This window comes from Polyodon spathula, chromosome 5, assembly GCF_017654505.1.
Source record: "Polyodon spathula isolate WHYD16114869_AA chromosome 5, ASM1765450v1, whole genome shotgun sequence".
In the NCBI taxonomy this organism is placed as follows: domain Eukaryota; kingdom Metazoa; phylum Chordata; class Actinopteri; order Acipenseriformes; family Polyodontidae; genus Polyodon; species Polyodon spathula.
In genome coordinates this window covers 75,599,180-75,626,550 of record NC_054538.1, presented here as the reverse complement: position 1 = coordinate 75,626,550, position 27,371 = coordinate 75,599,180, and the positions used below count along the sequence as shown (strand labels likewise).

The window sequence follows — 27,371 nt, the reverse complement described above, 5'->3', positions numbered from 1 at the left end:
ATATTATGTGTACCTACGACAGCAGGCGTTCCCCCAGAAATCTTTCACAGTGTATGAACAATTGAACCACACTGACATACCTTCTGATGCCGATAACAACTGCATCATCATGCTATGAGTTTCCTTCTAAAAAACTACAGTAACTACAGTGACAGCCACATATTCCACAACAACAATAAAAGCTACAAATAAACCTATTTGAAATAGACTTGAACTAGGGGAAAAACTAGCTCACAAATATTTTATGCTGGTTCCATTTCTATTCATTTTACTCTCACGATCAATACAACAACAACAACAATGGCGACGCCCATAGGAGACAGCAAGGACAAACACTTGATTCATTGTCCAGTATTTTTCTGGCCCCAGTTCCCACAGGCTCGGCCTTGCTGACAATCCTATCACTACGACACAGAGCCCATGTAGAGGGAACATAGCGGGACTTCTTACACTTCCTCATTTCCACATCTGACCTTTCTGGTGTCTGCAAACATTAGCTGGTGTGGTAGGACTGGAGGGCGAGCATGCTGGTAGTGGCAAGTAGAGTGGAGCGTAAGGACCGTTAAAGGAGCCCTGTGTGTTTTTGGAGATAATAAAAGATGAGTTACGCAGTGGTTGTGGCCAACAGCAACACTGCCATTGTTGTTACAGCACATAGCTGTTTGTTATTTTTTGATACATTTCGTGCCTTTGTCAGTGCCAATAAACTTGGTGTTAAACCCTGTTTAACCTCCTTGTCACTGTGATATATATATATATATATATATATATATATATATATATATATATATATATATATATATATATATATATATATATAATATTTCAATATTATATATATATATATATACATGGAACATGGGTGGATGCCTCAGCCACCTAATGTGTTACACAAGGACGTAATATGATATAGATGGAATAACTTTCATAGTACTTACAATGACTGTTATCGTCGTAGCTCTGGCTAAACAAAAAGTTTCAACGGCCCTGTCAGTAAATCAATTATATGGTGTCTGCTGCCAAAAATAAACTTGGCAATTGAAAACGATGAATATATATATATATATATATATATATCAGCAGAAATATCAACATAAAGCCCACAGTGAGCTCACACTTAATGCTGAGGATGTTGGGGGAATAGAATGATAGCAAGTTCTGCAGACACAAAAGCCACATCTTGGCATAGTAAACAAGAGACAAACAGAAAAAGCAGTATCTTTGAACTAAAGAAGGCAATTCATAAGAAATAAATGTTACAGGCCAAATAATTGACAGCTATAACTAACAATGGGGCCCTCTTGTTCCTGATTGAATCTCCTGGTAATACTACAGAACGGTTCTTTTGATGTCAGTGGGTTAAAAAAATAAATAAAATCTGTAGCTTCTACACTACAAGTACTACATCTTGACAGTAACTCCTATGACTCTTTTTTTAAATGAGAATAAAATGCTAATATAAAACAGCTTTTATCCATGCGTCTAGACTTGTAAAAAAAGGAATATAATCTAAGATAAATATTGCTTTAAGACATAACCTTATTTAAGTGTTGGATAAAAGGATTACAAGATGATTTAATTGCTCCAGAGCTAGATTATCGTCTACCCTCCAACCCTGTCCTGAAATATGTCATAAAGTAACTGCAAGTATATTACATGCAAATTAATGCATGGCTATGTGTTATCATAACTGTGCAATATGTATTGTATATCAAGGGCATGAAGCTCAGTGAATAAAGCACTGCTACAGAGTTGTATGGGTCTGTAAAATGAAATGCGTCCAACAGGATCAACCTCAACTGTCTTAATGCTTGAAAGGGGAAAGGGGAAACACTTAACTAAACACTTAATTAATTCTCCAGTATTTTTCTACCCCCACAGGTAGGACATTACGGATGATAGCAGCTGCATTAAATAATAATGAGCTTAAGAAAGACCTGGTTCTTACAGATAAGCAGTATTTGAATGATTAAACAAGAGCAGTATTTCTGTGGTCTATATTAATTTGATGTTTGAGTTCCTCTTATGACTGCACTTTAAGACATTTCTTACCAAGTCATTAGCAAAATACTGTATTCTATCCTGAAATACAATATGAGGCTTTCTTTTTTCTTTCTTTTTTATAGCCAAATATATTTATTCAAATCTGACAAATCAAACAGCTGGGCTCCTCTCATGTTTATTTTTAAGAAGCAGCCTGAGTATGGTCAACCTTTATTTTATGAATCGCAAAAGAAGCCTGAAAAGAAACAAATGTTAATTTATAAACACTGGTGGAAGACAATAAACCTCGAAATCAAATCATATCTATCTTACTTATTTACAGTGAGACAGACCCGCACAGTGCTCATTTATCAGAGTCCACCTCAAATGTCTATGGAGCAATCGACACTATGCATCAATAAAGGGAAGTGTCTCCTCCATCGAATGACTGTTTTTCATCATACCTGTCCAGTAATTTGCGCATCCATGCCAAAATAATGCCTCGATACTTTGTTGTCTTGTTCTGAAGCTCTTATCAGCACTATAATCGGTACTGTGTGTGAAATCTGGATTACTTGTTCAGAGAAAGAGACCTACTGTAAGCTAAATGACTTTGGCCTGCCATAGTCTAGCTATTGGGATAGAGTCCACAAAGAAATTCCAGACAACAATAAATAAAAGTGACCTCAATGATTCAATGAGGTTCCTTTTATTCTCTGTAGAAAATTAATTGAACAATATTATAACTTAATTAACAGTTAGAACAAGAGCTTTAAAAGAAAGTGTGTGGGGGGGGGGGGGTAGAAGCTCAAGGCTGGGCACAGCAATTGTAATTCTGCCAAGGTCTGCAACACTACATTGCACAAGCTTCTGTGGTTAACCCTGGGACCACTGGTAAGGACAGGGCAATTAACTCGTCCTCACTTGAGTAGGTTCACAGCAGGCCAATATTTGTACAAGCAATAATAATATAATAGCAATAACAAACCTAGCTCAGCCCTCACCAATATTCATTAAAGGATATCTAATTCTCAAGGTGAATCATCATGCTAATGCTCTGCTATTCCACGCATCTGCATCAACAAGTACAGTGGTGAGTAAAACAATCCCAGCCCTGTCCAAGAGCTTGAGATGTGAACTTTGCTAAGAGACTGAGACATGCAAATCGAGCATGGGGATCATCAATTTCCACTGGGTTCTTTAGTGTTAGCTCTCCAAAGACAAAATACATATCACACATCCACCAACAGCAACAAAGCTCTGACCAAATTCAGCCTGAATCTTATGTGCTCCTGCTTACAAAACCAAATGTATGGTATATACAGTGCACACAGTGCCCCTAATGGTCAAATGCTGTAAGTTCAGTCAATTACAGGGCATGTGTTACACAGTAAGTGAAGTGCATTGATAATGTCACATTTAGTATTCATACAATATTTATTTAGCAAGTTTGGCTTATTTCATTGTTAGAATATGGACATATATGATGCTGATAGTTTGTTTATATAACAATGTATGTCATAATGACTGAATTAGTGTGCTAACTGATCACTCAAGTCTTGGTTCACCCAGTACAAGGTTGAGACCGCTAGGAATGACAGGAGAAACCGCAATCCCTTAATCTGTCTTTTTGTGCAACATATTACTTGTAAATCCCTAAATTCCCTGTGTTACCATTTCTGTAGCTGATCTTCCAACTATTAAATTAGATTTAAAATTAAATAAAAATCCAGTCCAATATCGTTCCTGGTGTTCACAAAAAAACCTTTTTTTTTTGCACTGTTTCCAAGAAGTTAAAAAAACATCAGCTGTACTAAAACTGGCAGATATTTTAAAAAATGAAAAAATCTTTGCGCAAGATGTGAGTGTTAATGGGGATATGCAAATGAGAGAATTCTAAAACCGTGAGTATTAGGAATTCTAGATCGAAATTATGCAAATCCAGGAACAGTTGTTGATGGAAGCATCCAAATCTAGCATGTCAGCTTGCAATGAAAAAAAGAAATGCAGCTAGTTAGTGATTCAAATTATTGCTGGAAAGTGCAAAAATATTACTATGACCCAGAGGCTGGCTGGCAATGCCAGATATGTGTGGTTTGTGTAAGTAATATAAAACCGTATCCTAGATCTATTTATACTTTAGTATGTGGGGACCTGATGTCCACGTACACTGGGATTGACACAATGGATTCATTATTTTTCCTTATTTCGTGTGCATCATTGATCATCTTGACCGAGGTCATTTATTTCTGAAGGCTGCTTTAAGGGCATTTTCTGTCACAAGATGCACACTGTAAAACTGCTGATGCAGTGACCCCTCCCCAACATGTGACCATCGGAAGGCAGTGGTATGTATACCATTAAACTGACAACAAGCAGCAGGCTTCAGGGTTTTAATAGTCTAAAAATATGTTAGCAAACCGAACAATTGCTGCACTCTTGATAACCTACCTATCTGATTTTGAAACTGGTAAGCCACAGTTTTTAATAATCCATGGTGTATGATATATTTTATACAAACGATCAGACTTTAATATATTTTCATGGCAGGTTGCACATATTTTCAGGTCACCTACAAATGTCTTGATAATTTTCTAGTTTATAAGTAGTTTTCCAGGTGCAATGCTATCTTTCAAGTTCCTTTTTTACAAGGGATATGTGTCATTTCAAATCAAATTTCATACCCTAGTCCTTAGCAGCATGGCTTTACAACAGCTTGTTAAATAGTAATTTATCAGAAGTGTCAAAAACTGAAATGATCTCTGTCAAACACTGGTTGTTTTTTTCTCTTTAGACTTGTATGATGGTAGAGATTGTCTCTGTTTTTCCAGGCGTGCATTGTCAAAGGCAGTGGTTTAATTGGGGTGATTGCTGAAGCTGCATTCCACAGACAGGTGAAATCACCTCATTTGATTCCCTACATATATTAACCTGTTTCATGCTGTAGTGATTGAGTAGTGTTGTAAGCAGTTATTTCCGGTCGCTGATCAAAGCCCTGAAACCTGTTCCAGAGTTCTCTCTGCTCACAAGAGCTTCCCTCATCTTAGCCGCTGACCAGTGCTGAATATTTGTTTCCTGGAAGACTTGAGTTACTTCACTGTTTTGTTTCAACATGCTGTTTGAACCATTAGAGTGAAAAAAGGTAACTACAGCAGTGTGCAAATGTATTAGAATAGGCTATTGCTTCTATTGTTTTGATATGTTGTGCAGATTAAATCAAACCACTGTATCTGAAAATATTGTCAAAAAAGGCAAATTGGTGATTTAATTGAGGACTTTAATAGGCCACACATGCAATTTATTTTAAATAGTAAGAGAAAATGAACACATAGCCACAAATGGAAAAATGCATGAGACGTTTTATAACTGGTTTAAGATGCCTAATTAAAGCACAAAGTGGCCTGACATTTTCACACGAGTGCCTATTGTTTCTGTATCAGAGGTTTCCATGCAGGTAGGTATATAAATGATATAATCGACAAATCTTTAGGTGTTCTAATACATTTGCACACTACTATATTGAAGGAAATTTGGTTATGAACTGATTTTCCTGTTTCAGTCTCAGTCCTTTGTTTCAAACTCAGCCTCTCACAGGCATATAGACATTTTAATAAGTCAAGACAAGTTAATACAAGGCATTATGGTATGCCTCACAAACCTGAAAAAATGTACACAAATCATACATTCCAGAAAGTGTAGATTACACAGCTTAGACAATTTATGTTAAAAAAAAAAAAAAAAAAAAAAAAAACATAAATTGTTGCTTAATACTGTATAACTGAAACATTAACAGGGATACAGTATTATCTGGAACAAAAGACTGCATGGTGTTGTAGTGTTATATATCATGCAAGTTGACCGTTTGTCCTTTCTAGGAGGTTTTGATCTAAAGCCAGCATTTTCATTATACAGCATAAACTAGTTTAAGCCTTTGAGAAACAAAAACCAATGTGGTATTATATCCCTGAGGTTCCTCTAGGATGATAATGTTATATCAGTTTACAGTGTCTCATTTAACCGAATTGAGACCTAAACTTAGCATTCTATTATGTTTCACTGCAGTTTGATGAAATGTTTTGAAATTGCACAAATAACTGTACAACAACAAGGGTCACATTGTAACTTCCTGTTCAGTTAATCATGATTTTAATGTTGCTTGTGAAGCAACATCTTACAGTGTTTCAGTCAGAGTAAGAAATATACCTAGAAAAAGCAAATTAAAACACAATTATTATTATTATTATTATTATTATTATTATTATTATTATTATTATTAGTAGTAGTAGTAGTAGTAGTAGTAGTAGTAGTAGTAGTAGTAGTAGTAGTATATTCTTTAGTGCATGGATTGAAAGGATAATATTGCACCATGCAATACTGTAGAAATATGATCTGTACAATATGATCTATTTTTAAGTGATTTCTGTCTAATTTCTGTCTAATATTGACAGCTATAGAATATGACTTGTTTTTTTTCTGATTTGGCTGTTTTTTTACATGGGTTTTTCTATGTTCTTCAAGGTCAGCATATTGTTTTGCAATCACAAAGCTCTGCAGCTCCTTTCTTTTCCCCTTTCTCTTGCTTTACTGCCCCGTGATGTTTAACATTCTAATCAGACATTTCAGAAGCCAGCTTTTCATAACACTCTAACACACTAGATAAAACGCTGCATGCTGAAATTGCTTTGTTGCTGTTTATTTTATTATCCACACACAAGGTTAATTTGCAGGGAATATGATTAAATTTGCAAGCAGTAATGACTGGTGATGGGGAGGATGCCACAGATTTTCAAATGTGCTATTATTTAAATGCTAACCACTTTCCTCAACAATAACTCATTACTGAAATCCTATCCGAGTATGAGCATTTTCTCTGACCTTTCTTAAACTATCCATACCTATTATAATTCATAACAAAGAGGAAATGCCCTTTTTCTTTAGGGCTGAAAAAGAAATCTTGCAGAGAATGCAAGAGAATTGTACTAGCAATTACAATAAACTGATTGTTGCCAGCTACAAAATTAACGGCTTTGCTTTCTAAACCAGCCCTCATTCCTCAGAGCAAAACTGAAAATCATCATATTTGAAAGAATTATCCTATCAATTTTATATATATATATATATATATGTATCTTTAATCACATTGCCCTTTATATTGTAGCTGGTGAAAATCACTGTTGCAATATTACTTATTTGTCCCCACAGAAACGCATAATCTGCCTTGTCTCATGTTGGCACTAACCAATCAAACTTCTAAGCAAAGGAGGGCACTTCCCGAACACGCTCCTTCAACGGCAATAATGCTGTGTTAATACCTAACAGGTTTTTACTCAAAACATAGCATCTCAAATTTAAATGTGGTGCTGTGTTATTTTAGAAAATATTGTATACTCTATAAAATAATTTAAAAAATAAAATAAAATAAAAAAAAGTTATTGCACTTCATTGTGTTTATTAGTGATAGTTCTGTATTGATAAAGACCTGTATGTTAATTCATGTTGCTGACCTGAAAGAAAATTCTCATTTGTGTCATGTTATTTCCAGAGCGAGGCCACAGAGGATGATCACTGACTGTTAAACCAAGGTGATGTCACGGCACCCAGTGTGTCTGCCAGCCATCTGTCAGAGAGTGCTGAGCACAGAAAGAACAGGATGAGTCAAGGCCAAACACACGCTGAAATAACCCTTTCCAGCAGTTACCCTTAACATGTAAAGAAACTTTAAAATGAGTAAAACTTCCAAAAAACTGGGGTTCTGCATGTTTCCCATTTTCAAATAAAAAGGTATTGTGTGAATTAGGAGATAGAAATGGGTATTGAAGGATGACAGTAAAAAAAAAAAAAAAAAATATTAAAGCCTATATAAAGTTTTCTTCTCTCTTCTTTCTTCAGTCAATACATTTTTTCACTCAGTCCTACTCATTAAAATGTAAGTTGTTTAAATTAGTGTATAGCGAAACGATGAGTTTATATGTAATGCCATTTGGATATTGGGTGCTTTGGTATACTATTCCCACCATGAAGAGGATGCATATCAAAAATATAACAAAAACGTTTTATACTATAGAAAAAAAATCTTGAAAACAGTATCCATTAGAGATTGTAAATGCTGAAGTTTGATTCTCAAAGATTTTTGCTTTAAATTGTCTTTAAATTTGTCTTTTTTGCAAAGAAAAAACTACAATAAAAAGTTACTAAACCAGAAATAATCAACATAGACATGATTTAAAGGGTTGTCAGTAGTCTTACATTGTTTCTTATTAGTTTTAGAATTGTATTTCCCAAATCAATTGAAATAAAAGCTTTGAGAAAATGAGCAATGGCGCAAGATAAACTAGTAAGACTGAAAATATGTTCTACAAATGTTCAGCCATATACATTGTAAACATCTATTGCTTCTCAGTGCACATCCTGTTCACATTTGCAACGCAATCTTCAGCTTTCAGTTTGTGTTACCGGTATGCATTTCACAGCCTTTGAAGAAATGCATTAGTTACTGCATCTGCAGTAGCTGTTACCTTCATATTCCTAGCTTTTTAAGCATGTTTTCTAAGAAATGAGAAGCTCTGCATTATGTAGCAACTCAAACAGAGCAGAAGAAACTGAAATTACAGGACAAGCTTAGGTTAATGCAATAGGAGCTCTCATTCATGCTGGGGTCTTGCTTGTATTTCTTTCTACAGCTAGGTAAGAGAGCAGCCAATCTGATTGTAATCAAACCACTGAATGGACCATTATTAAGGAATAGCATCCCATTCCTATGGGTCAGCAGTGACCTCCTGCAGTACCTACTAGCAGGTAGATAGCAATGATTCAATGGGCTGATGACAATCTTCTCAGCCGATTAAATGGTAAAGTCAAATAGAAGAGGGAGGTACGTAGGGGGTCGATTACAGTTGTTAAAGAATTATAAAACCTTGTTTCTGTTACTAACTGTATGCACGTAGACTTGCCTGCAGTACTTATCATCAGTGTATAAATTGGGATGTTAAAGTAGGTGGAACAGTCATGATCCATGTAAGGTTGCTGATAGGGAGCGGGGGGGAGTGCTAATGAATTAATTTGGTGTGCGTTCTAACTTGATCATCTTGTGTTATATAACCATCAAAATTATAACTGAATAAACTTTGGCACATTTGGCACATTATTTTACTATCCATCTATTTTACTACTATCATTATTTTTCTATCAGCAGACCAGGAACAGAATCCTGAAAAGGCAGAACACCGTTCCGGACTGTTACACATCAATTTAACCCCTGCTTATCATCCATGTACGGTTTACAACGACCTATTGCACATGAATAGTTTTCCTTGTTAGAGTTGATAACAATCAGGAAATCAGTAAATACTATTCTTTTAGTATTTCTAAATTTAGCACTATTGGGTTTTGTTTTACAGTTATGGATGACCGATAACATTTAGTTCAGCTGAAGAGAGATATACTGAATAGCAAACAGTAGGCCAGTGAGTGTGCATGTATTTAAGCCCTGGGTCAGAGCCCAGAGCTGTAACTTCCAGGCTGCAACATTGTGTCAGTTATATAGAACATATATATAAACAATGAAACCAAACCAGACATTGAACCACTTAACCTCTATATCATTAAAGGATCTGGTCTGCTACAATGTATCTACTACGAAGAGAGACAAGCAGCCAGGCATTGAGCACAACAGTGGTCTTCCAGTTCCTAGCAGCTGGTTGATCTGGAAACAAGTCAAGTCTTAAAGAGTTTCATTCAGCATCAACAACATGGCCTGGGAGAACCATTCCTTATCCTCAGCATTTCATTTCCAACTGTGTCCTCTGGTCCTGGTTTTATAGTTATTGGACTGCTACATAAAGTAAAGCAAGAAGCATTTAATTGAACATTTGATCCACAAAACAGCTGCTGTAGAAATGTGTTTTTTATTCAGCTGTCTGTTGCCAAGCCAACAATGTATCTGGCAAACTTCAGGTTGCTTAAGGTTAATTATCTCTATACCATTGGTCTGCTTATGTAAGTCCCTGATATGCATGGTTCATGGTTTTAATCCTACTTGAAACCCATTATCATCACCAACACAGTGAAAATCCTGACAATAAAAATATACCACCACTAGTTGTCAACCTTTTTTCTTTCCTTTCTCATTCAAATGAAAGTTTCTAAAGGTTTGCTCTGAACTTGTCTTCTCACATCTCAAAGAGATTATAAGTTTATTGGATATTCACTGCTGCATATGGGCAAATCAATAATATTATATAGTATATTAGTATAGTATATTAATATTATATTATATATTAATATAATAGTTTGGAACAAGAGGTTGGATCAATACAATTGAATCAGTCTACTATAAACATTGCATTCTTCCATGTGTAAACTTTTCCAAATAATGTTTTAGTTAAACCTCAGTGAAAAACATACAGACCTGTTATTTTTAACAACAACCAATGATGAAACAACCTTTTAAAATAACATATGCAAAACCTATTGGACACTATGGACTACAGTCTCAAAGTTATTACATCCAAGTACCATAATAATTAGCACAGTTTCTGTCTGAAAGGGAAAAAAAAACAAAAACAAAAAAACACCACTGACAATTATAAATTATGTCTCACCTAGAATTATTATTGCATATTCAGGATACAAAAAAAAAAAAAAAAAAACTGTCTGATTGATAGTTTACATGGAATATTTATATTAAAGTGGCACAAGACTGATACTTTTCTGCTGTCTCAAATTACAGAAAGGACAAACTTATGCATATTTATATTTATGCATATCAAAGTTAATCAGTATTTACTGTATTTGATTATGTGGATGCCATCATCCTTATGTTTCTTTTTATTTTATTTAATGAAAACAATCTTATTGGCATGTGACAGTCACACACACACACACACACACAAAAACAAAAACAACATAGCAATAGTTCTGGATGGAAATGGTGAGGATATGTTTTTGTGTAAAGTAACCCATATAGCAGCGTATGTGCATTGTGATGCAAGTGCAAGTAAATTCTCAGTAAGGACCACAACAGTGTGATCTCTAAACTCTAAAGCTAAGTTTCAGACAGAAACCTCTAAATTGTCCTGCAAATGCGATTATTTAGAGGAAAACCGTAAAACAGTGTCAGCTACCAATAGTAATCAAGCCAGGAAAATCTAAACCTCCCTCTGGTGCAGTCTGTATGCCATGCATTGCGTGTACCTCATCCCCAAACACCAACTTATTTTGGGCCTTGACATGGATCGAGTGCAGGGGGAGTTGAACTGCTTATCTCTCTATCTCTCTCTATCCTCTATTCAAAATGTTGTTTTAAATTGTAAGTGTTTTCCCCAATGAATGACAATTGCTCCCGCTCCTACCAGTAAGGAAGTTGTTTTTTTGCTACTGTAGTTTTATACCATTGCAATCATTTTAATCTTCCCAGAAAACAAGTCTTTGCCTGTGCACTTGCTTTTAAATAAGTCTGCAGCTGATTTAAACATGTCAGATAAAGAAAAGAAGAGCAGACATTTAATAATGTCAAATAAAGAAATGGTTGCAATGCTACTCAATAAGCTCTTAAGAGTAATGTGACATGTCCTGGGTTATTTTTCTTAATAAAAAGTGTAAAGCTGTGTGTCTAGTCTCCAGAGGTAACTACAAAAATAGTTTAAATTAATTTTGAAAACTTTAGCTATTACCATGATTGACACATATTTCTGACACAGGAGAGATGTCTCAAAATAAATACATTTGGTAGTTTTTAAAGTGTGGGCCTGTAAAAGCATGTGGTATCATAATTCCCTTATGGGAAATTTTGTAACAAAATATCGTACATTATATTATATATTTCAGTATGTTGTAAATGGAGATGGGGCTGGAGCAAGGGACATTTGAATTTGAATTTCCCTTTAAGAAAAAAAAATACAATTGTAACATTGAACAAACCAACCATCACTTTTTTTAATAAAACATGCAGCAGTATTTGCCAAATTAAATACCCATTAGATTAAATCAGGTAATTTTTAAAATGGTAGTGATGCTACTTATTGTGCACCTATCGGTCTATTGGGAAGATTGTCATGCTGAAACCATACAGCCGCAGGCACTAAATGGATCTTAGGAGGAATTGATTTTTAAACCAACATGAGCTTTTTACAGTTTCATAACTTAAAGAGTAAGCAGCCCCAAATGTCAAATGTCATTTTAATTGTTACGCTCTGCCCCCTTTATCTTTTCCTTAATATTTTATGATCGCAATCATTCTGAGTGGTTCTGGGTTCATTGGTGCAAAATTAAGTGACTGTAATTTTTGCCTTTGCTTGACTTTGAGCTTTTCTGGAGAAACATAAGTGCCGGCACTCAACAGCCCTCCTCGTACCATTCAAATCATGTACAATGCAATCTTTCAACTCTTTGATTGGAATGGAATAAATGGAATGAGGAAGAGCTTGTCAGAGTGAGTTCATCACAAAGAAGTCCTGGAGTCTGTCAACATTCTGCACTCCGAATGCTTCTCCCCATTCAAGGATGTCCTTCTAGAAATGAAGACACTTCTGCAACTGTGGGTTCCTCCAGCATGGCAAAATCATCACCAAAACCAGTTCCTTGATCCACTGTCGGACCCCTGCATCAGAGACCTTAAACTTCCATCTCAGTTTGTGTATACCATACATTTTAAAGCAAGTAAAAAATATCGTACAATTGTATTAATTGCTTTTTCTGCTTCTAGCTGCCTGTCGAGGTATTTTGCTGTTTGTGTGGGCCTCGAACTCGGTCTCGGGTGATGTATTCAGTGCATTAGGAGCGTGCAGTGTCATGCTAGGCGTGTTTGTCCTTTTCTGCTCCCTCTGATTGATATTTGGGCTCCTTCTGCAGTTCAGGGGGTGTTTTTCAACTTTTTTACACAAAGTAAGCCTCATAAATTAAAGGAAGGAGAAACTGTTCACATTGCTCACACTAATTCTATTTTTTTTGTCCCCACACTTCCATGCTGAGATATCTGGCCTCCAGATTCCAATCCGCACCTCAGCATCAGCTGTTTAACTGCAGAACCCAGCAGTCTCCAGGTCCTGGTTTTTGCAAGACTCAGAAATCTCAAAAAAAGCAGCCTTTCTTCCTCTAATTATTCGTGCCATTCCTTCAGGATTGGAGCTGCAACCACAGTTGCTCAGCGAAACATTCCTGCGCATGTCATAAAAAAGCTTGGTCTGTGGTCTTCAGATTTATGAGATCTACATAAGGAACAACATTAAAGATGTTCTCGATACCCAACAACACCTGGAACCAGCATCCTAAATAAGGACTTTGTTCCACGATCCAACCCTACTATATACTTTGTTATATTGAAAGAAAAACAAAACAAACTGCATTTTACTATATGATGCCTCCTATTATGTATAATTATGCTATAATTTTTTAGGTCTGGAGAAGAGGTGGCTGAAGGTCTAGGGCCCCCGGAGATTTTTCTTTCTAGGTTTTTTTTTTCCTTCCCTTCAGTCATCTTAATATATTTTTTGGGGGAGTGAACTATTTTACTTTTTTTTATATATATTTTTTCACATTCAGCAAAATGTGGTGGTGTAGGTGGCCATAATTACATCTTTCTTCTTTTTTTATATAGCACCTTTCATAGCGGACCACCATCACAAAGTGATTTACAAGATATGAGACTAGGGTGTGCAGAGTCACTTACAAAAACTTATAGCTGCAGAGTCACTTACAAAAACATCTCACCAGAAGATTGAGCACAAGAAGGTTAAGTGACTTGTTGAGGGATCTCCTGGTTGCAAGCCTGTTTCTTTAACCGCTGGACCACACAGCCTCTTGGTATTTACATGTATTTTATGTTTTTGTTTTTTGTTTTTGTTTACCGGGATGAACACAGCACACCAAATTAAGTTAATGGGGATTCTCCAGCGATTCCTCAGCCTCTCTGTTCCTCTCTGTACCGGAATGCTTCAAGGGATGAGGCTGTGCTCCAACTATTTTACTCTACTTATTTTTCTTCACCCATTGTTATGGTTCAATGTTCTTTGAAATCTATGAGACTTTGTATTATGATAAAGGTGGTTATTTTTGTATTTATGTATTTATTTTTCAATTTAGAGTCACTAATTGTTATTTTTTTATTTATTTTCCCCCAGTTTGAAATGTCCAATTATGTTTTTTCTCCTCACCGCAGTGAGTCCCCACACACAACGATGGAGGTTCTGAGGGCATGTGAGCGTCCTCAAATTTCACAAGCCTAAAGCCAGAATCGCTTTTACACCAAGCAATCCAGAGTAGAAGTGGGCGAGCTACTGATCCTGGAAGACAGAGATCAGCCCTGCTTCTTATCCACTCTGAATATGCTCAGTGTCTGGCCAGAAGGGTTCGCTGTTGATCGATGAGGGGAATAAGTCCCTGCTGGTTCCCATCCCTACCCCTGGGAGCATCAGAGCCAATGTGACGCCCCCCCTCAGGGTCACCAGCAAAGTTCGGCCTCTGCACAATAAAGGTGGTTATTTAAATCAAGACTGTACTGACTGACATTTTTTGTCAATGTTTCATGTTAAGAGGGACCATTAAGATTTTCAGACAGAGCTTTCCATTATTAGACATTGCTGGAATGTTGCTTGCCTATGAGATAGACAGCCATCCCATTCACTTCACTTTAACCCATTTCACTCAAAATGACTCAATAGAGCGCAAGTAAAAACAAATAAAAAGGTGCCAATACAGGCAGTTCCCATTATTGACTATTCACATACCATCCCTGTAATATTCCAACAAAGCATATACCGCAGATGCCAGAATCATGACGAAGTAAAACAGTTATCCCTATGGTCCCCAAACAAGGAAAAGGAAAATATCTAAAAGAAAATATTTTGGGGATGTAAAGAATACAAGAAGCAAGTAACAATAATTAAACAAAATAACCCATCAGTTACAAGCTGCTGTGTTTTGGATTAATGCTTTTGATATTTTTCCTGGTCCTCCCCAGCAGTTTCTATTAAGATGCATCGTACTGTTTTGAAACTATCTACATTTCCAAAATATTAAACCACTTGCCATTAAAAGCACAACTGTTTTTCCATATGTCTAGTTGCACTGCCAAGCATCAGCAGCCTGTTCTACTGTTAAGCAAATTTCATTATCAGATCGCTCAGAGCAAGTGTGTAATTATAAAAACAATCACAAGTGATTTTTTTTTCCTCAGTGGTTTTGCAAAGGTAGGCTCACTGATTTTTTTTTTTTTTTTTTTTTTTGGTCTTGTTTAGGAAAAAAAAAACAACCTCACAGTGTAAATCCACAACGGAAATGTAGAGAATCTAAATTTGGATAAAAAAAGAACAGTTTGATATGGCTATGAAATATCAATTATCTGAACTAAAGCATTGTTGTTCTTCTTCTTCTTTAAATCGGACCGGAAAGGAAAAATTGTAATGATGGGGACCGCAAAAGATTAAATCTATATACAGAAGGAAAGCTGTTACCTGCCCCCCTGCAACACTGCCCCTAGTGGATATAAGAAAAACAGCGTTTGCAGCATCTTCTCAATTTTATATTACCTGCAGTTGCATACAATAAGTTACATGCCTTTTATTTTTCACATACTCACAAAAAAGTTTGTCACACTTATGTTGCCCCGAGACTGCAAAACATGTGTGCACACCCGAGAACTGCAAAACATGTGTGCACAATCACCCAAAGCATAAAAGCACCAGTAACAGTTTACATGAAGTGTCTTTGATTACTGTGTGTTTACATAGTAAATACATGTGTACTTACTTATAATTATTTTTATTATGCATAGTACATAATAATGGTATGACGAAATTCAAATTAGATTGGGGGACAGCTCTTGATTGGTCCTGCTCATATTTATCAGATCATTATCAATACGTGGCCTATGCTGGTTACAATTCTACAAATATTCTCCTTGTTCATGGAGTCCCACAGGGTTCTGTCCTTGGTTCTCTTCTTTTTATATATATATATATATATATATATATATATATTATATATATATATATTATTATAGATATATATATAATATATATATATATATATATAGAGCATATATAAAAGGAACTAGATAGGCATCATATTTACCTATCATAGGCTGTGTTGCATAGTCTTCATTGATGGTCAGTTGTTGGGCACTGAAGAAACAGCTCTGATCGGGGCATATCTACAAATATTTAGTGCTTTAGCATGCTCTGACAGATCACATTTTTTTAAACAGTAATTCAAACCTGTGGATTCTATCAGGAACCGAGAGTGATAAATGAGGCGAGTGCCATGATTCAATTTCACTACTGCTTCAAGCTAGTTTTAGCCTACATGTCTCTGCATTATGACACAACAAAAGACAATTTAGCCTGCTTTTATTCAGAGACACTGCTTTTATTCAGACATTCTTCTTTTATTCAGACACTGCTTTTACCCAGAGACACTATGCTTTTAATCAGACACTGCTTTTACTCAGAGACACAATGCTTTTAATCAGACACTGCTTTTACTCAGAGACACTATGCTTTTAATCAGACACTGCTTTTACTCAGAGACACTATGCTTTTAATCAGACACTGCTTTTACTCAGAGACACTATGCTTTTATTCAGACACTGCTTTTACTCAGAGACACTCTGCTTTTATTCGGAGACACTGCTTTTATTCAGAGACACTGCTTTTGTTCAGACACTGCTTTTACTCAGAGACACTGCTGTTATTCAAAGACACTGCTTTAATTCAGACACTGCTTTTACTAAGAGACACTCTGCTTTTACTCAGACACTGCTTTTATTCAGACACTGCTTTCATTCAGAGACATTGATGTTATTCAGACACTGCTTTTATTCAGAGACACTGCTTTTATTCAGAGACACTGCTTTTATTCAGAGACATTGATGTTATTCAGAGACACTGCTTTTATTCAGAGACACTGCTTTTATTCAGAGACAATGCTTTTATTCAGACACTCTTTGCCTTTATTCACAGACACTCTGCTTTTACTCAGAGACATTCTGCACAATGCCTTTGTGAGACATTTATTTCTTCTGAATTAATTCAAAGTTTATTCAAATGCAGTAGATATTGAATTCAGGAAAATCAAAAGGTATTACTGCTTGAAAGCTAGGAAAGTGTCTCTGTGAATTAGGCCCTGTGTGTGCTGACTTCCATCCCTTACCCGCAATCACAAATGTATAGGCCTGCACCGCAGCAGAGCAAGTCAGCTTCGAGTGAGACACCTGCATTGCCCTCTCCCAATCTTAACAGCATTGTCCAACACAAAGTAATTCTGAAACCCATTCAAGGGAAAACTAATACCAGTTAGGGTCATGTTAAAACCCCTGTTCTCATCCCCTCATTGTGACCTAAAGACATATACATATATATATATAGATATATATATATATATATATATATATATATATATATATATAATATATAGACAAAACAATATTTTTTTTTTTTTTTTATAAATCCTTTATCCAGATTTGTTAAAAAATCATTTAGTAGAATTACCAACTGTGACACTCCCAAAATATTATTATGCATATGACTGATTAACTATACTAATAATAATAATAATAATAATAATAATAATAAAAACAGCAGAGCTCTGGATTAAATTGTCTATTGTCTTTAGAAATTGGTATTTCCTTTCATTCAAACTATAGCACTGCAAACAGTTAATAAATGATCACTGTTTATTTAAATTTAACTAGAGTAGCTATCCAGCAAAAAACAAGCACACAAACCTCTCTGATTACCCCCACACACACACACACACACACACACACACAACCCCCTAGTTCCTATGATACACATTTCAGCCTTGAGATTAAATAGGGCACCTCTAGTGCAGGACATCAGTAAGCAAATGATATGCTCCTGTTCTTCAGTCCATAAGTGTAACCAATGCAATTAAAGCTTGTATTGAGTGTCCAAATTACGGGCTACAAATTTAAAAGGTGCACGTTTGCGTGGAAAGCACCTCCCAAGCAGCAACTGACTGCAAGACAGATAATCAGAGATCTTTTATGTTCTCGCACTTGACTTCCTAACACATTGAATGACTACTTCAGAGAACATGCAGTCTGGAAAAAAAATGCTTCGTTGCAACTTCCCAGCTCTTGCATCTGTTGATGACTGAAATATCAAAAAATAAAATACCCATTTGTTACGAGACAAGTAAGAATATTGACGTCAGCACTGCAGCCTCCTTTTAGCATCTGGAGATACGATCTCATGGCAGTTCTACTGCAGACTTGGCAGGGACAACTTCAGCCCTGTACAGCCTCTTCAGCAACATTCCATTGCAATGCTGTTCCAACTGGGTCTTTAATTGATGTTTTGCAGGGCCAATTAAATAAAGAAAAAAACTGGCTGGAACAAGGTCCTGCAATGGAATAGCAGAAACGTGCTGTCTATATAATGCATCCAGCCCCTTGCGCTGTTGCAGTGTGACATCTCATAGAGCTTCAATATTAAAATATAAACTAAACTAAATGGCTATTTGTACATTTATGCTAGACGTAGACACATGGAATTGTCTTTGTTTATGAGTTACTCAAATCAGATATATTGATTGCAACACACATTTAGATTAGACCTGATGTGTTTGGTTGACCTGTCAGTTCAAAACTCTGGGGTTCCTCACTTTCAGGAACATTCTGCTCTATTTGAATATCTAGGTACGTACTGAGATCAAGTTGCCAAGAAACTGATCTGATCACTGACTCCCAGCTTATGTGGATTTGAAAGAAATTCTACTTGGTCTCTTTGTACCATTTTGTCAAAGCTTATTACAATAACAAAGTATGAAAAAAATTACATTTTTGCCAAGAAAAAAAAAACAACAGTACACAAATAAGTTTAGAGCACTGCACATATGTTGTTTTTAATAGAAAAACAATTATTACAAAGGCAAACAACAGCACAGCTAATAATGTGCAGGTGGTGTTGCTCTAGCCAGCACTGTAAACTTAAGCACAACTTTCTATCAAACTTTGCTTCTTAATGGCGATCTTAAGTAAACATTTGTTTTAAGGTTTAGTTCCCCTGTCTGGCTTTCAAAATTGATTTAATGTACTGTTGAGAAAACAAGGCCAAGTTGGAAAAAAGTAAATAATAGCATGTATCAATTCACATTAATAAACATGCCACTAACTGGCCAAAATAATAAAGAATACAAGTGCAATTAGAAAGGATCAGTGACTTCACAAGGAGCACGACAGCAGGTGCCCATCTACTGTCTCGGTCCTCAATGCATTGACTAAAGCAGTGGTCGGCAATTAAATTTGACGGTGGGCCAAATGATGAGCGGGCAGCCACAGAGCGGGCCACTTCCAATATACATGCAAAGCTGCTTATTCTACAACTAATGCAATATTGAAAACAGATGCACGAAACAGACTGACACGAGAATCTTTGCAGGAATGCCTACATATCGTCGTCACATCTATCACAACTGGTATTCAAAAGCTGATCGCAGAACTAAAGTGCCATTTTCTCATTAAATTTGTTATAACGCAATGAAGCATTTGAAATAAAAATGTATGCTACTTTTGAATTGTGTTTTATGCTATTCTGCATTCCTGTCTGTCACATGAGGATTCCAGTACCATAGCGAGGCATAAATGCATCTCCACAATCAGCAAGTACTGTACGTTGGAATCAATATTGCAAAACACTTAATTTTTTGCTTACTCACAAGAAATGTGACAGAGAAAGAATGCATCTTGGTTATAAATCTTCCTCCCAACCTGTGAGGGAGCTGTGAAAAGGGAATAGTGTGCCCCTGACTGGATGGTTTGGCAATTCATTAGAGGGAAAGATGGAATTCAGCCATCTAGAAAGGGGGTGGTGCCATAGTACACCAAGTAATTGCAAGAGATGGCTGGTGTGGCAATCGCGGATTGGAGGAAAAGCGATTGTACTCGCTAACCAAGGGGGTGTGGCTGAAGGTACAAAAGGGGATGTGGCAAAGCGAACTGTTCCTTTGTTATGGCTGAAGGACTGTAAAGTAACTGTGTTTCGTGTCTGTTTGTTTGTCGTTCTAACTGTACTCATTTGGCATTGTTACACGGCCAACACATTCCGGGAACTGTCGCTAAAGGCCGTCACAAACCCTGGACAACACTGCACTACTGTTCACTATAAATTGCATTTCACCACTTGCACATATAGCACTCACTCTGGGTACAGCCAGATACATTTTGTGTAGTTTTAATACTTGCTGTCTGTTCTGTCTCTGCTCCGCTCTGAATGGCTAGGGGTCACTATCAGTCAACTCAGTGGCTACTGTAGTTTCACCGTCAATCATTTCATTCTGTTCTGACAGATCTCATTGGCTGAAACAGTGCTAGAATGCTCTTATTCGTTTAAATGACTGTCAATCATCAAACCTAAACCGACTGTGCACTTTCATTTGCCAGCTACAACTCCTGTCATTCAAAGCACCTATTTTGAAATTAGCGGGTTAAGATGTAGATAGGCTTTTGCTATAGGTATATGCAGTGACAGTTACTAGTTTGATTTGAAAATGGGTCGCAAGAGGAAAACACTTCCTGAGTATTATGCACAATACCCTTATCGACGGCTGAAGTCTCTGCGTCAGGACGAAGTGGGCCTGTTTGCCTTGCCTTCAGCGACTTCAGCTGAGCTCAGACTCGGATAATAAGTGCAAGTTAGTTCTGTTTAGTTATCTAATGTTTTGTTCTGTGCATGTTATTTTTACTTGTAAATCTATGCTATAAAAGTCTGTGTAATACACTTTTACATTGCGTTCTCTACGGCTTATTTGATACCATTTTTTAAATTTGTGTAGGATCTTTATCTATACAAGATAGCTCCACTGTGACCAAATGTTATTTTAACAAGAATGTTTGTAACCATGGCTTTGTCACATGCTGAATATGATAAAGGGGTTTCACTAAATAAGACATTTCTCAATGGCATAAAAAGTCTGGGGTATTTATAAGCATAATAAAGGTCGATTTCACACATTCTCTGCTTCAGTTTGAAAAATAAAGATTGAAAAAAAAGGGTACATTCTTCCAAAAATAAACGTTGATATTAATCGTCGCTTTGTCACAAAAATAAAAATCAAATAGTAGCAAACCTATTTATGAGTTAGGTATACGTCGCATATGACGTGGCTCGGACTGAAGTTGAGTATTGGACAAATAAATGGTGTTAGTAATTGTAAATGAGGTAAGGTGAATGATGGAGTAGCATCATGTTTAGTTCAATTAGTTGTGTTGAAGGGGAGAAAATGATCTTTCAAAAATATCACTTGCCACATTTGCCAAAGATATCCCATTAAGGATAGTTGTTTTTTTGTTTGTCTATTATTTAGTTATTTGGTGTTTGGTTGCTTAAAAAATAAGCTACGCAAGTGCGACAAAAGCCATGGTTATATCTATTATATTGGTATTGCTAGATCTTGTTTTACTATGTTGGTAAATAAGTTTAGAATTTGGTTATTTTCCGCATGTATATTAATATAAAAGGCCAAGGATGAGACATTTGGTAGAATTGTGTGTTTTTGCGTGTGTGAGTTAAGTGTACAGTACCCCACATTGAAATAGATGTCTCAACTGTCGAAAATGCTAAGGGATTTCTATGGAAATGTAATAATGCCCAAGGGGAAGAACACAAAATGTCAAGCTACGTTAGTCTTCAAGCTGGAATGAACCAGTCTATAAATGAAAACAAACCCAGCAAATCTGTCAATATACATACTCACCCTGGCTTTCACTTCAAATAATGTATTTTTTGTAGTTTGTAAACACTACAGAAAGGCACAAAAGACACTTCTACACATTTACACCCCCCCCCCCATTTTAGTCACCATTTTAGAGTTCAGAGCATCTTTCTTTTCTAGTATGCTTTGTAATTAATTTTCTGTTAAGTCACAAAATCCGTGTTCAGCCATTTTTTCCTGCTGTGAGGAGTGGAAATGAAAAACATTCCTTTGAAAAGGGGTGTGACTGACAGTGATGTGAACCAATCACATGACAAATGGAGACCTTTGCTCATGATATAAGTATGTTAGGGCATTAGTTCAATCTATATTTGCTCCTATGATGAGGTTTTAACCAATCACAGACCACAATTTCCAACCACTGATTCATATACAGGCAGTCCTCGCACTTACGACACAATTGGTTCCTAAAAGTTGCGTTGTAAGTCTAAACGTCGACTTACAGTATTATAAATGTTATAAATTCGTTCCTGACTCTTTGGCAAGATAACATATTTTTATAAAAATGACTCGTTGTATTGTACTCATGCAAATAGTTATTGAACTCTTTACACAGCCCGGTGGATGCGCGCATATTACTCAAGCATCTATATTAAAAGTACAGACTCTGGGCTTTCCAGTGACGTATTCAGTGTGTGTATGCGCTACTCTAGCCGGAACTACGATCACCTGAAGTTTAGGTTAGGTTTTGTTTTGAGTCAACTGCTCTTATTAGACATTGTTAAGGGCAAATAAATTCTAAAAAAAATCATTTACATGCATAAAAAAAAAAAAAAAAAAAAAAAAATGCTAGACTGAGTCAGGGCGACCCCTACAGGTGCTGCAGTTCAGACAATGAGCTGCGCACATGACACATGGCTTGTGTCTCGCCGTGTCATAAATGCTGTATCAATATCGTAAAGTCGTAAATGCAAAAGAGTCAGTGGCATGCGTTGTAAATGGAGGATTGCCTGTATGTGTGTGTGTGTGTGTGTGTGTGTGTGTGTGTGTGTGTGTGTGTGTGTGTGTATATATATATATATATATATATATATATATATACACACACCCATACATATAGATATACAGCAAGATTTTAAACATTTTTATACAATACAGCATTCATAGTTTGATTCATATGTAACATATAAATAACACAGATGCAATCCAAGGATTTCTTATGAGAAATACTTAAAGCTTTATATTTACAATCTCGCTTTTCTGCTTTTACAAACAAACTCATTATTATTCACTCCTTGATGCCCCCTTCAATCTACACCTTCACAGTCAGATCATGCAACTGCAGTGAAATAGATTTCACTGTCAAGCCGCTGAAGGGGAAAGATGCATTCTGCAGTGTTTAGAAGTCATAAAGAACCTTAAACAGTACCCAGTGGACACCTTCAGTCAGAAGGGTGGTTCAATGTATGTGCAGGAAGGCATTGCATTACACTGTACTGTCAAGAACCAGACACTATAATTTTTTCCCATATTATTACACAAAGCAAGCATTACAAAAATACTGATCTGAACTCACATGAACTACGTCTGATGTCCGTATATTCTGTATGTGTGTGTGTGTGTAAGTGTAAGTGTTGCTTCTCCTTTTCAGAACATAATTTACTTCAGCCAAAGCTATCGACCATGCTAGCAGCCCAATAAAAATATATAAATATATATAAATAAATATATACATATATAAATAAATATATAAATACTCTGCAATTATCGTGACAAGGTCCACACCGGAACAGTTCTTGTTCTGAAATGACATCCCTGAGCTTTACACTCATTTTTTATATGTGGTGTGCACAACCCACTTGGAAACACATTCACCATATTACAAAATAGCTTGTTACAGCATTCAATTGCAGATTGCAAATACAGTCATAAATGTGATCCCATAAACAGCAATTTTAAATGGGCTGTGATGCGGAAGCATCCATTTTATTCTACAAGATATTCCAAGCAGCTACATATAGAGGTACTATATATCACCTGCCAATGCCCATTTATAACAACCAAGTATTTTACATATATATGACAAAACAGACACTATACATAAAAGGCCCATATATATTTATGTTCTTGTATGCTTCCCGTATTTTTAGTATAAGCCATGTGCTTGTTTTACCCTATTTGCGTTTTTAATACTACATTTCTGATCATATTAATAACATACCAAAATAGATCCCATATTAAAGTCATCTGCACTTAATGTTATATTGTATATGGATTTTAACATAGTATATTACATATGTATAATAAACAGCTAATCATAATCTAAGAGGCAGTAATTTGACCAGAACTGAGGAAGGAAAATTGAGATGACCACATGGTACACACCCTATTGACTAAAAATTTAGAAGCAAAAATACCAGTCTGAAAAATTCTAATTAGCATACAAATTGTGAGTGGCAACAGGTCTGAAGTTGCACATGGTATTTATGTTATTAACAGGTGAAGGAGCTGACTTACTTGGTGGTGGCAGGGCTAAAAATATGAGCAATATAAAAATATGCTGAAATAGTTTCAATTTAAAATAATACTTTATTATCCTACAACAATGTGAAGCCTACAAAACATCAGCATGTTTTTTTTTGTTTTTTTTTTGTTTTTTTTGTACTGTATTGCATGTAGGATAGACTAAAAAAAAAGCCTGCTAGGTATACATTTGATTTTCCTTTTTAAGCCTATTGTACATAACTATATTTTACATAATGTAATGTACAAAAAGGACCTGTGCAATGGTGTTACCATGTAATGGTGTTACCAAGTTATTACCTTGTAGTTACATGGTTATTGTTATGGTTATCCTTTTATATAAAGCAATAAATAGCCCTTTCACATTAATTACAAAACATATATAAGTTATTTTTGAGCAGAGATAAGGAACACCAGCAAAAATATTGTCATGTCTCTCACCACAACAGTGAAATGAGACTCTCTCACTCAGAACCTCAAACGACTGAAATAAAAAAAGAAAAAATGAAGACACATATGTAATCTACAGGGTCCGTACGCTATTTTTAAAAGTAAAATCATGAACTTTCAAGTATTTTTCATGATCACACACTTCCAGAACTGCAACTGTTATCCCAGCTGTATCGCAATAACTAAAACTATGATGACGATGACAAAAAATATTGGTTGCTTATTATTAAATACCGCCAGTGTGTGCGGTTCTTCTTTGAATAGCAGACACAAATCCAGTACTGAAACAATGAAAGTAACTTGTGTTTAAAATAACTGGCATCGGAACAAGAACATTCGAACTCATTGGCAGCTCCAAGTAACACTAACCCACTGGTGGCACTTTACTACGTCACCCAACTGTCAGTGTTAAATATAAACATAACACCCTCTGTATGTAACAGCACATTCAATGATACATCACACTCATAAACATTCAAGACACGGCATTAACACCTGACAAACAAAGGCATCAAAAAATGGCCAAAACAACTGTATCTACTGTCGGACCATAATAAATTGCAGGTTCGATTCTAATTATAGATGCGATTAAGAAATAAAACTAAAATTCTTTAGCAGGGGCAGGTCTTACACCAAAGGCATCTGTTTATAAAATTATATTTTATTTTCTATAATTTACAAAAAATGTCTTACACGCATCTAACGGTAGACATGATTTATGAATACTGCTCATATATTATTTCAATACTATATTTAAAAACACAGACTTAGTATATTATATTTAAAATATATATTAACTGACAATCTTACCTGGCTGTTTACTTTCTGGCATGTTTTAATGTTTTCAGAAGTTCATCAATTTTATACTGAAGGGAAGTCCTGGTCTGTTTTTTTTAGCGGTTCTCCTCATGCTGCTGGATTTACTAATCCACGTTAAATGTCCTGTTGATTCTGCTTTCTAAGCAAATTCTTCAGCCGATTTTATAAGATTATATTGTGCTTGTATTGATCGCTTTTGTCTTTCTGCAGCCAGTCACTGTGGGTCTTGTTTTGAAACCGCCACTCACTGAAATGGCACTTGTCTGAATTTAAAGTGTTTAAAGATTAAATACACAGCTACTAAACCGTTACTAAGCAGCAACCGCACTCTCTCCCGCCAGCTCGCAAGCGTCAAACTCACACGAGAACACACTTGACTGACAACGTGGTGACCCAGTCAAATAGCACGAACAGCGAGCCAAATTGAGTTTAATCATATCCGCTAGATTGTGGGGGGCCGGGGCTTAAAAATGTGGAATGCAACAAGTACATTTAAAAAGTACCACTTTTTTTTTTTTTTTAAAGTCCATGACTTTCCATGACCCTATAATAAAATGCCAATTTGCCAGGGTGTTCCAGGACTGGATTTTGTTAAAGCAGTTTCCCAAGATGTTCCAGGTTTTCAAGCACCCGTACGAACCCTTAATCTAACAACATCTGCATATAAAAGCATAGGGATATTTCTGACAGATTCTAAATCAGGTAATTAAACAATATATTAAATATCACACTCTACAGAGGGGTTTGCATTTAATGACAAGTTTAGCAGTAGCAGCATTATATGAAAAGCTTGCCATGGATGGCGTTGGAAGTCCACTGCGTAATAATGAGTCTGTGTCCTTCAATAAGGATCAATCACTATTAACTATAATGGACAGTATAAGCTGTCCGTTATTTTTAAGGAATGGGACCATAAAACAAATAAATCAATTAGACGTGGCCCTGGCTCACTCACTACTGAAATAAGTAAAAGCTTTTAGCTGCTGGTCTATCACACCATGCTGTGTCATTTATTTCTATGTGTGAAATACTGTTTAAGACCTTCTGGCAATATAAGATATGCCTGTCATCACAAATGGGAAAACAGAAAAGGTATCCCTAGAGAAAATAACGGTTTTAAACAGCAATAGGTTGTTAATAGAAGATTAATGGTGTTTGGTCTAAACTGTTTTTTTTTTTGGGGGAGGGGGGGGACATGTTACTGTGTATGACAAGGTCAGCATGTCACCCCCAATGTTTTTATAGAGACACTCTGCTCTTAACTAAGAACTGTAAGGGTAGAAAAAAAGTTTAACAATGACTGAAAGTCTCAACTGTCTACATAAAGCTAGGTTCTATCTTTTACATTACCCAAATCCATTTCCCCTGCCACTGAGTGTGATTGCAATGTCATTATTCTCGATAATCAAACTACCACTAGCAAAGCTAGTAACAGTGCATGGACACAGAATTTAAAATAGAAGAAAAATGCTCAGTTGAAACTGAATAACCCTTTCTGTCTATAGTTATTGCATTAAGCACTCTGAGAACCTTGTCAATTATCATAGTTTTATCAGCAATGCCCAGCTGACGGTGCCCAAAAGAAAAGTCAAGGATCCTTGCTAAATCTAACTCAAAACCAATAGTAAGAATGGTGTTAAGAAGTGTGCTTGTTGGCTTTGTGGCCTTTTTTCTGACATTCTGGTGCATTTTAATAACTTACTTCTAAACCCAGACAATCCTACATATTCTGAAAAATGACTAGGCACAGCTATGTGCAGTATACTATTTGGCACTATATTACTAACATCAAACAATAGGACACTATTACTGTTTTGTGACCTTGGTGAGAATTGACTCCCTTGGGCCAAACCCACATACTCCATCATCCCCTAATGCAGTCACTGCACCACCTATAATTAACTTTCTAATTATTAGTCTCTATCAAA

At 36.0% G+C, this 27,371-nt stretch overlaps 1 protein-coding gene across 26 annotated transcripts in view; it reads right to left on the bottom strand.

The window, feature by feature from the left end:
- nrxn1a (neurexin 1a) overlaps positions 1-27,371 on the bottom strand; it is a 394,460-nt gene that overhangs the window by 287,765 nt on the left and 79,324 nt on the right. The window contains exon 1 of one of the 26 annotated variants that reach the window (XM_041251365.1): positions 25,435-25,570. The exons of the other annotated variants lie outside the window; for them this stretch is intronic. Within the exon in view, the coding sequence (XP_041107299.1) occupies positions 25,435-25,456 (22 nt within the window). The 5' untranslated portion in view covers positions 25,457-25,570. Of the gene's footprint in view, positions 1-25,434; positions 25,571-27,371 lie in introns of those variants that run through there. 26 annotated transcript variants of the gene reach the window in all.